The 12,591-nt window shown below is 34.0% G+C and overlaps 1 protein-coding gene across 1 annotated transcript in view; it reads right to left on the bottom strand.

Moving 5' to 3' along the window:
- The window catches only part of LOC119636088 (putative uncharacterized protein DDB_G0286901), a 25,692-nt gene extending 14,183 nt beyond the window's left edge, over positions 1-11,509 (bottom strand). The window contains exon 1 of the mRNA XM_038031218.1: positions 7,228-11,509. Coding sequence (XP_037887146.1) covers positions 7,228-8,526 — 1,299 coding nt within the window. The 5' untranslated portion in view covers positions 8,527-11,509. The remainder of the gene's footprint in view (positions 1-7,227) is intronic.
- Positions 11,510-12,591: the final 1,082 nt, after the last annotated feature.

Genomic DNA, 12,591 nt, shown 5'->3' with positions numbered 1-12,591 from the left:
GTATGTATGTATGTATGTATGTATATGTAATATGTAAACATTTATACAGTTGGGGTCAAAAGTATTACAACTACAATGTGCAGAATTTCACATGATTATGGCAATTTCTAGACTAATATTTAATAGCCGCCGCCGTATCCGTCATATCCATCGTATCGTAACCGTCGTATCATAACCTTTCCAATATCTTTTCATTTTCTGTAAAGTTTAATGACTTTTGTTAGTAACTTTTTTTTTTTATTCTTTTTTTTTTTTTGGGAGGGTGATGACACGCCATTTAATAAAAGCGCAGAGAACAGAGACAAAACTACGCGCGTGTATACGCGAGTGTCATTAACACTTGTGTTTAGAGTTCAATACATTCGTTATTATTAATGTCCTGCCTTGTCTGTGTTCTATAAACCAGACATTTTAATGTTTGTTTATTTGTTTTATTTTTTTGTTCTTTTTACATATAAATACATATACATATATATATATATATATATATGTGGACGGAACCTATCCCAATGAAAATGAAATGTCTGTTCCCTCATGCATCTTAAAAATTTCATATAATTATTATCATTATTATTTTTTAATAAGAATTTATGATAAAAAAAATAAAGCCAAGTAAGAAAATCTAATGAATGAAATGATGTAAAGTGAAATGAATCATAAGCTGGGTTTTCGCTTTCAGGCTAATAGTGTCTTAGGTCGAAAATACTTCTTAGCTTAAACTGAGGCAAAAAAAAAAAAAAAAAAATGGGAAGAGGATGAGTGCGAAACAAGGAGTAGCCGTAGCCTGGAAAGTATATGAACGACCAGTAAGTGTTATGCCGACCGTGATGAGTTGGGAACATTCGGTTGCTGGTAATATGGCAGTTGGGCAAAATAATCCGTTCAAGTTGTATGGAAATGAAAAAAAAAAACTATACACATAGTTGTATTATAGGAATAAAGTAAAACATCAATGCATTACCCGTGTGCGCAAAAAAAGTGTTTTCTAGTGTTTACTAAATCATACTAAAGCATTTCTTTACTTCTCACAAATATCATGACCTTTACCTAATTGTACCCGTATGGGTACAATGTTTTTTTTCATTAGTATTTATTAAAATTGTGTATATATGGTTGTGCAGTTGTCCAATTCTTATACACGGGTATCACATGGTAGCGAAAGGGAGGAGCAAATCGTCATCTTTTTATAACTTCTAACAGCTGAAAATATATTTTAGGGACTCTGTACATTTTAGAACAGTGCAAGTTTCTAACTATATTTAGCTCTGTCTATACGACTATAAAAAATTTGAAATAGAAAGCTTGGAGTAGTTGAAATTCCATTATTGAAGATGGCTTAAAACAATTCTTCATCCATTTTCGCTATAAAATATCAAAATTTGAACCGATATTAAAATATGAACCGACTTAGACCAACTTTGATCAAACTAATTTGTTTGCGAACCGAAACGGTTCCGAATGTATTATCGTCATAAAGTACGAAAAATGGGCCTATGTGGTCTAAATTTAGTATTGTAAATTTATATGTTAAATGGCTATTGGCGACCACTTTTCATCACAAATCACTGGAAAAAGTTAACATTTGTTGCCACATGAAACCTTTTTTTTTGTAATAGTCGATGAAGAAGGTCCAAATGATTTTCCTATTTCATGAAACTTTCTTATATTCATTTATTGTGCCTAGATACTATTTCCTACCCACCTTTGCCGAGAAATATTACAAGTAAGCACAAATTGCTCTTAATAAATTACTTTTTCAAAATAGAAACTTAGATCGGGAAAATAATTCGATCCTATATGTTTTCATTTCTGGATCAACGTAGGCGAGTGTGCTGAACTTCTGTTACAGAAGTGATTAGACTTCAGGCGGATATAAGGGAAGACAGACGGACAGGCAATCTAAAGTCGACTTAAACAACTATTCTGAATCGGTGGATACAATAAGAGGTGGACCTACATCTTGAATTCTTCTGGGTCATGTATAATTTTGTGCAAACTTAACATACACGCACGAAAAGTAGCGTAAGGTATAAGCAAGGCGCTTAATTCAAGCGAATGTTACAACTGTATTCCGTTAACTATATATTTTTCCAATTTTTTCTGTTGCTGTTTAATTGGTGGAAAACCCATGTTAAGGAAAACGGATAACGCTCTCTAACGACTCAAAACTGTAAAGTTGTAAGCCAAAGAGAGCGTAAGTGCCCTTCATCAGGATAAGGATAATTTGATTATTTTAGCTGGCGTCGTTGCGCTTTAACCTTTAGCAGTCATCAAAGGAATATTGAATCACTTCTCTGTTCTGTTCGCACAAGTTAAATGATGCCTTGCTGTAGGGGTAGTTGGATTTATACACAATTCAAATTTTTTAATTATCTTATCTGATCGAAATTATGATGTCTAAGAAAAAAAAAAAAAAAAAAAGTATATATATATGCAAAAGGTTGCTTCCCAATAACGATTAGGAAAATTAATACTGTATTATACAGTAGGTAGATATGGCTGACGGTGGAATTGAGCATTCAGTGAGGCGTTTTTTTGCGATTTTCAGATTTTTTGCTCAACACGTTTTTACTAGTGTAGCTAAAAACTCGCTGTGTTCCAAGCTGCGTAAGACTATTTTAAGTGAAAAGATACTTGTATTTTGATCGCTTATTACTTGATTCTTGTATGTATGATCAATCTGTCAGGTTATGTCCCAGATACGTCTAACGCGGCGACATTCAGAAAAGAGTAAAAAAAAATAAAACAATAGGGAGATGGGCGTGGCCTAACCAACCCACGATTGTGCACACACCATACCTGCGACCAAAGTAAGCTTAATCACATTGAGACTTGAACTCGCGAATACTCGCGAATACTCACGTGATGAAGGCAGCAATTTTTATCTATTCTGCTACTCAGTCGGAATTTTACAAAGGTAAACGTCGGGCCTTACAAAGAAAATATAAAGTACTTTAGACCATATTGAGAGGAACAGCTACACTGCCTTTAAGTTCGTACACCGATAGCCCAGCGATGCTTGACAGCTCACATATGTGTCTATGAAGCGAGAAGCAGGACTATAACTTCCAACTGCTCAACTTAAATATCAACTGCAACTGTTGACAAGGCTTTTGCCGCTGAACCATTATTCCCGGCTTGAAAAGATGAAATAATTCAACGGAACTGAATTTAGAATACAAGTTATTCGACCTTTAAATCTTAGGTATTCACTATATTATGATAACAGATGTGCGAACAGCTGTTTTTGTTCCTTTTGCGAAAAACTCTGTACCCACCTTACATATACACTTCTTTCTTCTCTATTTAAACTTGACGTACACATTGCGATATACAGCACTTCTAAAGATGCCTGTCTATCTCTGCTAGCTGCTCGAACACCTTTAGCCGACAATCATACTAAACGATTTTGTAGACAGAGGTTGCTGAATGCAAGGATTGCAACACAAAATGTTGGGCAATGAGAGAGAGAGAGAGAGAGAGAGGTATATGGCGGTTACAATAGTTTTTACCAAGCGTTAAATGTCATCCGTTTGTGAAGACGCATTGCATTCTTCGGTGATTACCATGACAGGCATTTGGACTCGGGTTTTTCAATTTTTGATCAATTAAGTTATTAATTAGCATAATTTTTTATCTGCTTCTTTAAGCTTAGGAATTCAATCTCGCTTTTCGCAATTTATTTAAGCAGCAATGTACGAAAATTAATTTTCTTCGCGTTATCGCCAACACGTTATGGTTAACATCTTTGGCCCAATTTTTCAAGATAATGTTTATAAATAGACCGCAAAGAAGGAAGCGAGATTATTATCTTTATTATAAGTAAATAACCGCGATTTTGTGCAATTTATTTTAATCATAATTGATTGCTTTTAACGAATATAACAAAAAAAAAACGTTGGGGGTTTCATAAGTGATTCCAACATGTATGTGATTACAGTGCCTTACAAAAGAAATGCTACACCACTTATAAATGGGAATATGGCCTTATAAAGACTCAAAAGCAGAATCTTCAAGAGGGGCATTTTTGACAAATCAATGAAATTTAAAAAGAAACTTTTTTTTAATTTGAAGTTAATCGCAAACAAATTTTCACAATTCAATTGCTTCTCGGGAAATATTTATTTGAAATATAATTTCAATTTCAATCAGATATATTTAAATGTATTCATAATGAAATATTTGAAATATTTATATACTCATGCAATTGTTAACTAGAACTAGAAGTTGTACTAGAAGTTATACTTGGCACGAGTTAGTTAGGGGTACATTAAATTTTTTCTTCCGTTTGTAGGACCCATTAAGATGTATTTGAAATTCCTTAAACACGCATATGTGCAGATTTCTGAATCATTTTAACTCTCCCCATGTACTTGTTCTTGGCACTTTCACCGCCGCGTAGTTTTTAAAATGAGAATTAAAAAGAACAGATCATAAGTAAAGAGAATATGTTATAGCTTTAATTAGTCGATCGCGTGTATACGTCTTCCTATTCGCTGCTGCTTTGGATAGTCATGGTTGCAAAAATTAAAGAGATCGATTTAAACATGATCCCGATCCCTTGACATGGCGACAATTACCAAAATGCAAAATTTTGATTTACTTATGTTTAAACTGATAAATAATAAAGGAATTGTTCCAAGGTCAATGTAGTCAATCGAATTTTATTTCCTATTTTGAAGCGAAATTCGCGGCCGTCAACTTATTTGCCGAATTTCTACTTTAACAGTGAAAATCAAACACAGACTTACGCTGATGACGACTATGCAGTTGGACGGACATGCAAACGCGACCAATGTAGTAATTTTACTTCATCCATTTAGAATTTTAAATTTGTCAAGATAGGATACGAATCGGCTCAGAATCGCAGACGAAGCGGTAGTCTTGCATACAGGTGAAGGAACGCCAAGGTATGGCTCCATAGACGGTACATGTGACAATGGTCGAAACTGAACATAAATCTTAGAGCTGGACGATTTGTAACTTCCTTGACTTTGAACGGTTCTTAGCTTCAATCACGTTGATCAAGACTAAACATAGGGATTAAAAACGAAAAGATAGAGGGAGAGACGAGTACAGGGACTTGGCAAGATCGGAAAGCTTACCATACACTGATCAAGACTGAAGAAGCCTGTAGCAGACCACAAACAGTTGAGGAAGAAAGGCGAACCTTCTTCAATACTTTTCACAGTTGAGAGATATAAACCAACTTTGGAAATAAAAACTACACCCCAGATAGGAGGAAACCCGTAACTAACAATTCATGGCTGATATTTGGAATTGCGAATATTAAGTAGGTAACCAACCTAGGTTACAATAGGTAAGAAATAATATTTTGCAGTCGACAAGAGACATTCACAGAGATATTTGGTGCATATTTTTATCAAAACCGCCTTTAAAGGACGATATTCGCAAATGACGAACTGATTCTCCATTTATTATATCTTCAAGACAATAGCAATCAAGAATTCACAATTATGGCAAAGATAAATTTTTATTTTCTTTTAATTAGTTATATATTTACACCCGACATTACTGGTGGCACGACGATAAGAGGGGATGTATGCAATTCACAGAAGAACTTGACATAAGCCCAGCCTTTATTACATCGATCTATTCGGAATCCCTTTCTGAGTCGATCTAAGCTTGTCTGTCTTATTTTCTTGTCTTCAACGTATAGTTCGCAGTTTTTAAGATATTTCAATGAAATTTTGTACAACGATATCTTTACGCCCAAGGACGAACGCTAGTGAAAACGGTTCCAATCCGATCACTTTTTCGAACACTTCCCATATAAGATTTTTATACCCTACACCAATTGTCGTATGGAGTATATTGAGTTTGTGCGCACGTATGCAACACGCAGAAGGGCTTAAGATCATTTATTATAGAGATCATTCAAAAGCATTTTCTCAATCAATCCAAGCCTGTCTGTCCGTGTAAATTTTTATTTAAACTACATTCTAATGAAATTTGGTACACTGACGTGCTTTGACTCAAGGACCAATGCGATTGAAAATAGTTCGGACCAGTCCACTTTTTCGACCACTCCCCATAAGTGGCTAAGTAATAGTATTTAATCGTTCTAAATTGATATAAAAACTTTCAACTGGCTGGAGCAATTATTTGAACCTTCTCTCATAACACCGGCCCTGCGAAAACCGGTCCTTTATATAATATAGTAAATTGACAAAAAGATCAATCTTATGTAAACCTTTATATGCCAAAAAAACCCATGATTAACATTTTATGACGAAAATTGTTTCATAATAGTAATTTGACATAGAAATTAAGCAGACCAAATTTGATCTACATTGAAACCTACTGCATATAAGATTTCTCATGAACAGTACCCTCTTCAGAACAAGGTTTGTTTTGGTGAAAATAGATCCACAGCAGAGATTTACCACAAAAATTAACGATAGGGTATTTGGATCACATAGATCTATTTTGTAGACCCTCATATATATATAAAAGTTACGGTGAAGACGAACTCCTTACGTAGAAAATATAGTTTTTAGTTTTCTATGACGAAAACTGAGAAGCAATAAAATTTCTGGGAATAAAGCAAGTTTTCTAAATTTGGGTTAGGCCATATGGTGTCTTTGACATCCTTCGATATGCAGGCTTTACTGAAAAGTGTGCCTTTGCCAGCAAGTAATTGTAATTATAATAGTTTTTGTTATTACAAAAATGAGTGAATAATAGTACTAGGGGTATTGGTGTAGGGTACTTAATGGCAGTCTTGCCCTTCTGTAATGCTCCTACTTGTTTCTTTTTTAAATATTCATTATATAAAATAAACGTATTGAATGAAGTAGTGTAGGGTAGTTAATGGTCGATCGCGTCCCATTATAATGGTTTCGCTTGTTTATATCAAACCTTAGCAAAAAAAAATTAAATAAATAAATAAATAACAGGAATGTATATAAAAAAGCTCATAAAAGGTAACTTTCAAACATAAGCCCGAAAAGGAAGATTTGCCAAGTCGATATTATGGAGTCTAAAAAATATTAAGCCTTCAAGACAGCAAAATCTATTTTGTTCACTTAACTTAGACTTCAGATTGCTTGATATTAGCTCTACTATCGACCGCAACATTTTTTTGACTACTCATACTACTCTCGGTTGATAGAAAGAGGAAAGGAAAAAATATATATTTTCTGCTTGGGGGAGAAATGTCAGTTGTGTAGGCGGTTAGTATGCGTTTTTTTCGTTTCCACTTACTTGCGTTGCATCCGAATATGGTGTGCTTGAATTCATATTAACGCGTTGAGAGCCAAAGATGACATTTTGTTGTTGTTGGTGTTGATGTTGTTGGTCCATTTTATTATTGGCGTTATTGGCGTTAATAGGTATAAGGGATCGGACGATGGGAGATGTTTCAAATTTAATGGAACTAATTATATGGTTATTGCTATTTTTAATGTTGTTGTTGTTGTTATTGTTGTTGTTGTTGCTATTATTATTATTATTATTATTACTAATGTTGTTTGTGTTGCAATTGGTAAAATTTAAATTATTTTCAAAATTAAATTTTATGGCATTCGCGTTCAGACAATCATCACCTCTGCTGCTGCTGCTGTTGCTGCTGCTACAACTACTACTGCTGCTATTACTATTAATGCTGTTACAGCTATTGCTTGTTGTACTATTGCTATGGCTGTCGTTATTGTTGCAATTGCCACCACCACTATTGCCGTGACTACTGTCACCACCACTACTACTATGACGTTTATTATTATTTAAAGCAACTGTATTTGTGATATTGCTAATAATAATGTTGTTGTTGTCGTTGTTGTTGCCGATGTTAATATTGCTTGCACATATGTTAACAGCTGTAAAAATTTTGCGACTTGTTAGTGTTGCGGCTGCTGGTGTTGTTGTTGGTTTAGCAACTTTAGTATGAGTAATATTTGAAGTCGCTGCTGATAACTTCGTTAACGACGTTCGGCTTTTACTATTTATATCTATCTCTTCCTTGTGCAGCAGAAAACTTTTTATATCACTTGCTGTTGCATTCACAACAATGTCTTGCTTCTCTTCAAATTCTTCGTCTTCCTCTTTCTCTGGTTCTGCTTCTTTTTCTTCTTCTTCTGCCTCTTCTAAAATAACATTAATTTGCCTTTCGCGTTGTTGTTGCAATTGTTCAAATTCAAAAATATCTTCAATTTCCTCTACAATATCATTAAAACCATCGCTTGTGTCAATTTCAATAATGTCGCCGACAACACTGCTCGTGTTAGTGTTGGTGTTAGTTAAAATATTATTGGTGATAATGTTGTCGCTAAATTCATCAAAATTTTCTATTATCTGTTGATCATCGTTAGTTAATGCAATTAATTGTTGATGATGGCGCTGTTGTTGTTGTTGCTGCTGTTGATGATGTTGGTGGTGGTGGCGGTGCTGTTGTTGTTGTTGTTGTTGTTGTTGTAACTGCTGTTGTTCTCGATGTTGCAAGAGTAAAGTTTCTTCTTCAAGGTATGCTTGCTGATGACAATTATTTAATTCTGATACAAGTACCATGTTTCAGAGAGGACAACTAAATGTAAAAAATTTGAGTTCTCTCCGTTCTTCTCGTTCGCGAAGATCCTTAGAGCAGAGGGAAGGAATGATTGATTGTTTGCCTCTTTTTATTCTTCTTCAAAAATTTATATAAAACTAAATTTGCTCACCTTTGAAATTTTGATTTCTTTACAATTAAATTATTATGAATATTATTGTGGTTGTTTTTGTTGTTATTACATTGTCTGCTATATGATCTCTGGCAGAGCAAACAATGAATGGCAGCAAGTGTTCTGTTTTTTTATTTATCTTTTCTTTTTTTTTTTTTTGCTTTATTTTATATTAGGTTCTCCTTGGCAGTGTATCGGTTTTGGCCTGAGAGCGTTATATATCTATATACATATATATGCGGATACATATATGCTCGTATACACTTAGGCGTGCATTTATGTAAATGTATTGTTACTCACTCAATTTGTTACCTTTGTACACAAGCACGCACACATACACGCACATATATACACATACAAACGCATACGCACACGGTTGCATATGTGCTATGTATGATTAATCAGTTAGGGGAGTTAGCTGTGTGTTAGAGGTTTTTTTTTCAGTTTTCCTGTTCGTTATTATTATTATTATTATTATTATTGTTGTTGTTATTATTGCTGTTGCTAGTGTGACTAACTTCTAGGTAGCTTAAGTTGCTTGTTGCTTGAGGTCGTTTTGGTTGAATTTTGTATTTAGTTACTTGCAGTTTGTATTTTTGTTGCTGTTGATGTTGTAGCTATAGTTAGCTCTAAGTAGTAGTAGATAAATTTAGAGTTTATAACGTAGAGTATTTTAATCCGCGTACACTTTTATAATATATTGGTTTTTGTGTTTTTGTTGTTGTTGTTGTTGCTGCTGCTGCTGCTAATTCTACTGGTGGTTTATTGGTATATTGGTATGTACATATGTATATGTGTATATTTTACTTCTTCTATCCACTACTTCTGGCCTGAGAGTTTTAAGCCAAATGACGCCATCAAACGTCAACAGCTTACAGTTTTCAAGGTGAATCTACGTTAAACACCAGCATTTAGTAAAAACTATACACTAAACTACACGGTTTAAACATTCAATTTTTTTTCTTGTTGATTACATTTATATAGGAAGTTAATTGTTTTTTTTTTTTTTTTTTGCTTCTTTTTTAATTAATAATTATAATTTTTTTTTTAATTATTACAAATTTTTTTTTTTTACATTTTTTTGTAAGTCTCGTATTCTGTTAAAGAGAAGGAGGGAGAGAAGGAGAGAAAAAATTGTAAAAATATTAATCATATTAATCATATATAATTAATTCATGTAATTAGTTTTTATGATATGCTTATAAAATTTATATAAATTCTATTATTATTTCGATTTTTTAAGTTCATTGCCATCTCATTCTAGAGTGACAACCAACAAGCGTTTCAACCATAATCACCTTAGGGTGAATTTTGGATATCCAACACCGACTTACACTACTCTTTATCGCCTCTCACACATGTTTCAAGTCCATAGTTGTTATATAGTAAGTAATACAAAAATCAAGCAATCGAAAGCGAGCATTCGTGAATTTTTTTTTTTTTTTTTTTGGCGCGTCTTTGGGGGCAATTTAAACTTATTTACACATTTAACTCTCAGGATTAATCTAGAAGCGAGGAAGTTAACACGTCGATTTTTATATCGCATGGACAGACAGACGGACGGACGCAGGACTCTGAATTTATATTAATTCGATCTTTGGAACTTATATTACTATTTTATAATAACGGAATAACTGTATAATTTCTCTTTTTAGTATTTGATGGCTCTGTATACGAACTGTAACGGACTGCACCCAGATGACTTGTTTGATTTTTCGCGAATACATGCAGGCGGCACTTGAAAGCGAATATCTTGTTTGGTAAGTTAGGTTAGGTCACTTTTTTCCATTTACTGTTATTATTTTCGTACTTACTATTTCCACTACTATAATAAAAACAAATAAGAACAGTTCAATGGGCCACATCCCTTGGTTAAATACCTATTCTGCCTTGCACGTGTTCTTTTATCGACTTTTCATAAAAAAGGGCGTTATATGGAAAGTTTACCAAGTTTCATCAAAATTTATGAAAAATTGCGAACTGCAGGTTGAACACAAGCCCAGAGTATCATTTTTGAATCGATCGGTATAATGAAAGGCGGATCTACCCTAACTACATCTCCCTCCATAAGTGGTGTAGGGTATAAATATTGTTAATATTTCAATTTTGAAGAGCTTTTTGTTTTGCAACCAACCAGGCTTGCCCACAAGGATTTACAATTGATGGGATGATTTCGAACGTTTCTGTAAGGCATGGCAGAAGAGGACAGTGTTTGAAATTTTCGTCGCTAGCATTACACAATTTTTTATTTAACTTACGTCAGTTTGATTTTAATAGGTGCCAAGCTACTCAGCGCGTTCAAAATGCTTACAAGACGTTATGCTAAGGCTACTTTCGGAAAATCTACTTTTCTCTCTCACACTTAACTCAACATGACATTTATGCACAATTTAGAGGATGCGTCGGTAATCCAAAAAAAAAAAGAAACAGCCTACGAAGACCAAAACCTCTATCAGCGAAAAAGTGGTATAAGTCTCAAAATAGTAATACATTGATGATAAACTAAAAGTGTAATCGAAGTTTTCACTTCGAACTATATTGCATATGTTTATATACATAGTGAATGAAGTTAAATTCTGACTAAAAATATTTATTGATTTCTTTACTACTTTCTGTCTTCGCTTCTCATTATTCTTATACCCGCCCCCCTCCTTTCTGCTTTTCGTAGATCTTTCGAAAACTTGTACATTAAAGAACAGCTCAGCGAACCTTCTAGCCGTGATCAGCGTGATGAACGCAGCGGATTAAGTTACGTCAGTCTATCTGTCTGCTGCTTATCAAAGTTAAAATAATGTCTTCAAGAATTGTTGAGAAAAAAATTTTCATAAGTTTATCTTTATCTGAGGTGATCACAAGGGCACTCCCTTTAGCGATTACCTCACTGTTTGAACCGTTTTGGCAAACATGGGGGGGCAATTCTTGGAGTGATTAAGGTTAGAAAGCTTCGTAAACGATGAAAAAACAATGCGGAAGTCATTAACGCTTCAAATTTTAGCAAAATAGTGCTCAGCAAGAAAATATCATCAACAAAGTTTCAAAATGGAAAAGCTTTCGAATATGACCCAAGTGATGTAACTAAAATATGGTTATTAATATTTTAATGAAATAATAATTTTAGGACAAAGGCTCTCCAATATTTCAAACTTAGAAAGTGAAAATGAAACTTGACCACGATTGTAAACCTGAGAAATGAGGACAGAGAGAAAGAAAGAGAGAGAGAGAGAACAAAAATAATAAATATTTCAAACTCTTAAAGAAGGAATTAGCAAAAATGAAAAAGAAAACGTTCATCGAAACAAAAACAATCAACTATTATTGGAAGCTTGGGTAGCTTAAGTGTGAAAAATAGATCATCAATATTTGAAACTTGGCAAGCGATTAACTAAAACTGTGAGACAGCAAGTGCTAGTAAAATCAATGTCGTCAATATTTCATCACTTCGGGGCCTGCCTTCTATACATGTAGCACGGCGACAATCACTGGGAGAGCGAGAGAGAGAGGGAGCAAGAGATAAGTGAGTCGTGTGTGCGCGCGATCGCTAAGTATTATTCCACGCGAACATGCCAATTGCAATTAAGTATGGTCCACTCACACCCTGCAAATTGAACTCAGCGGCTTGACAGTCACGCTGCTTAACTGTTTGACTAAACGGAGCTCGAAAAGTGACACAATTGATTAAGAATGAAAAGAAATCGTCAGTCAATATTTCAATTCTGAGAAAGTTGCAAAACTTACTTCTAAGAAATATACTTAATAAACTGCGCGATCATGCTTTCTTCAATCCACTAATTTTCCTTTAAAATAACATTTCAAGATTAAATTTACTCTAAAAGGTTTCCAACTTACTTACTTATATCTGTATATAATTGTGTGGATTGGACAACTTACAGATATTGAGCAAATTGACAGAGTCATT

Source organism: Glossina fuscipes, unplaced genomic scaffold (genome assembly GCF_014805625.2).
Source record: "Glossina fuscipes isolate IAEA_lab_2018 unplaced genomic scaffold, Yale_Gfus_2 27, whole genome shotgun sequence".
Lineage (NCBI taxonomy): Eukaryota > Metazoa > Arthropoda > Insecta > Diptera > Glossinidae > Glossina > Glossina fuscipes.
This window is presented reverse-complemented; position numbering and strand designations above follow the sequence as displayed.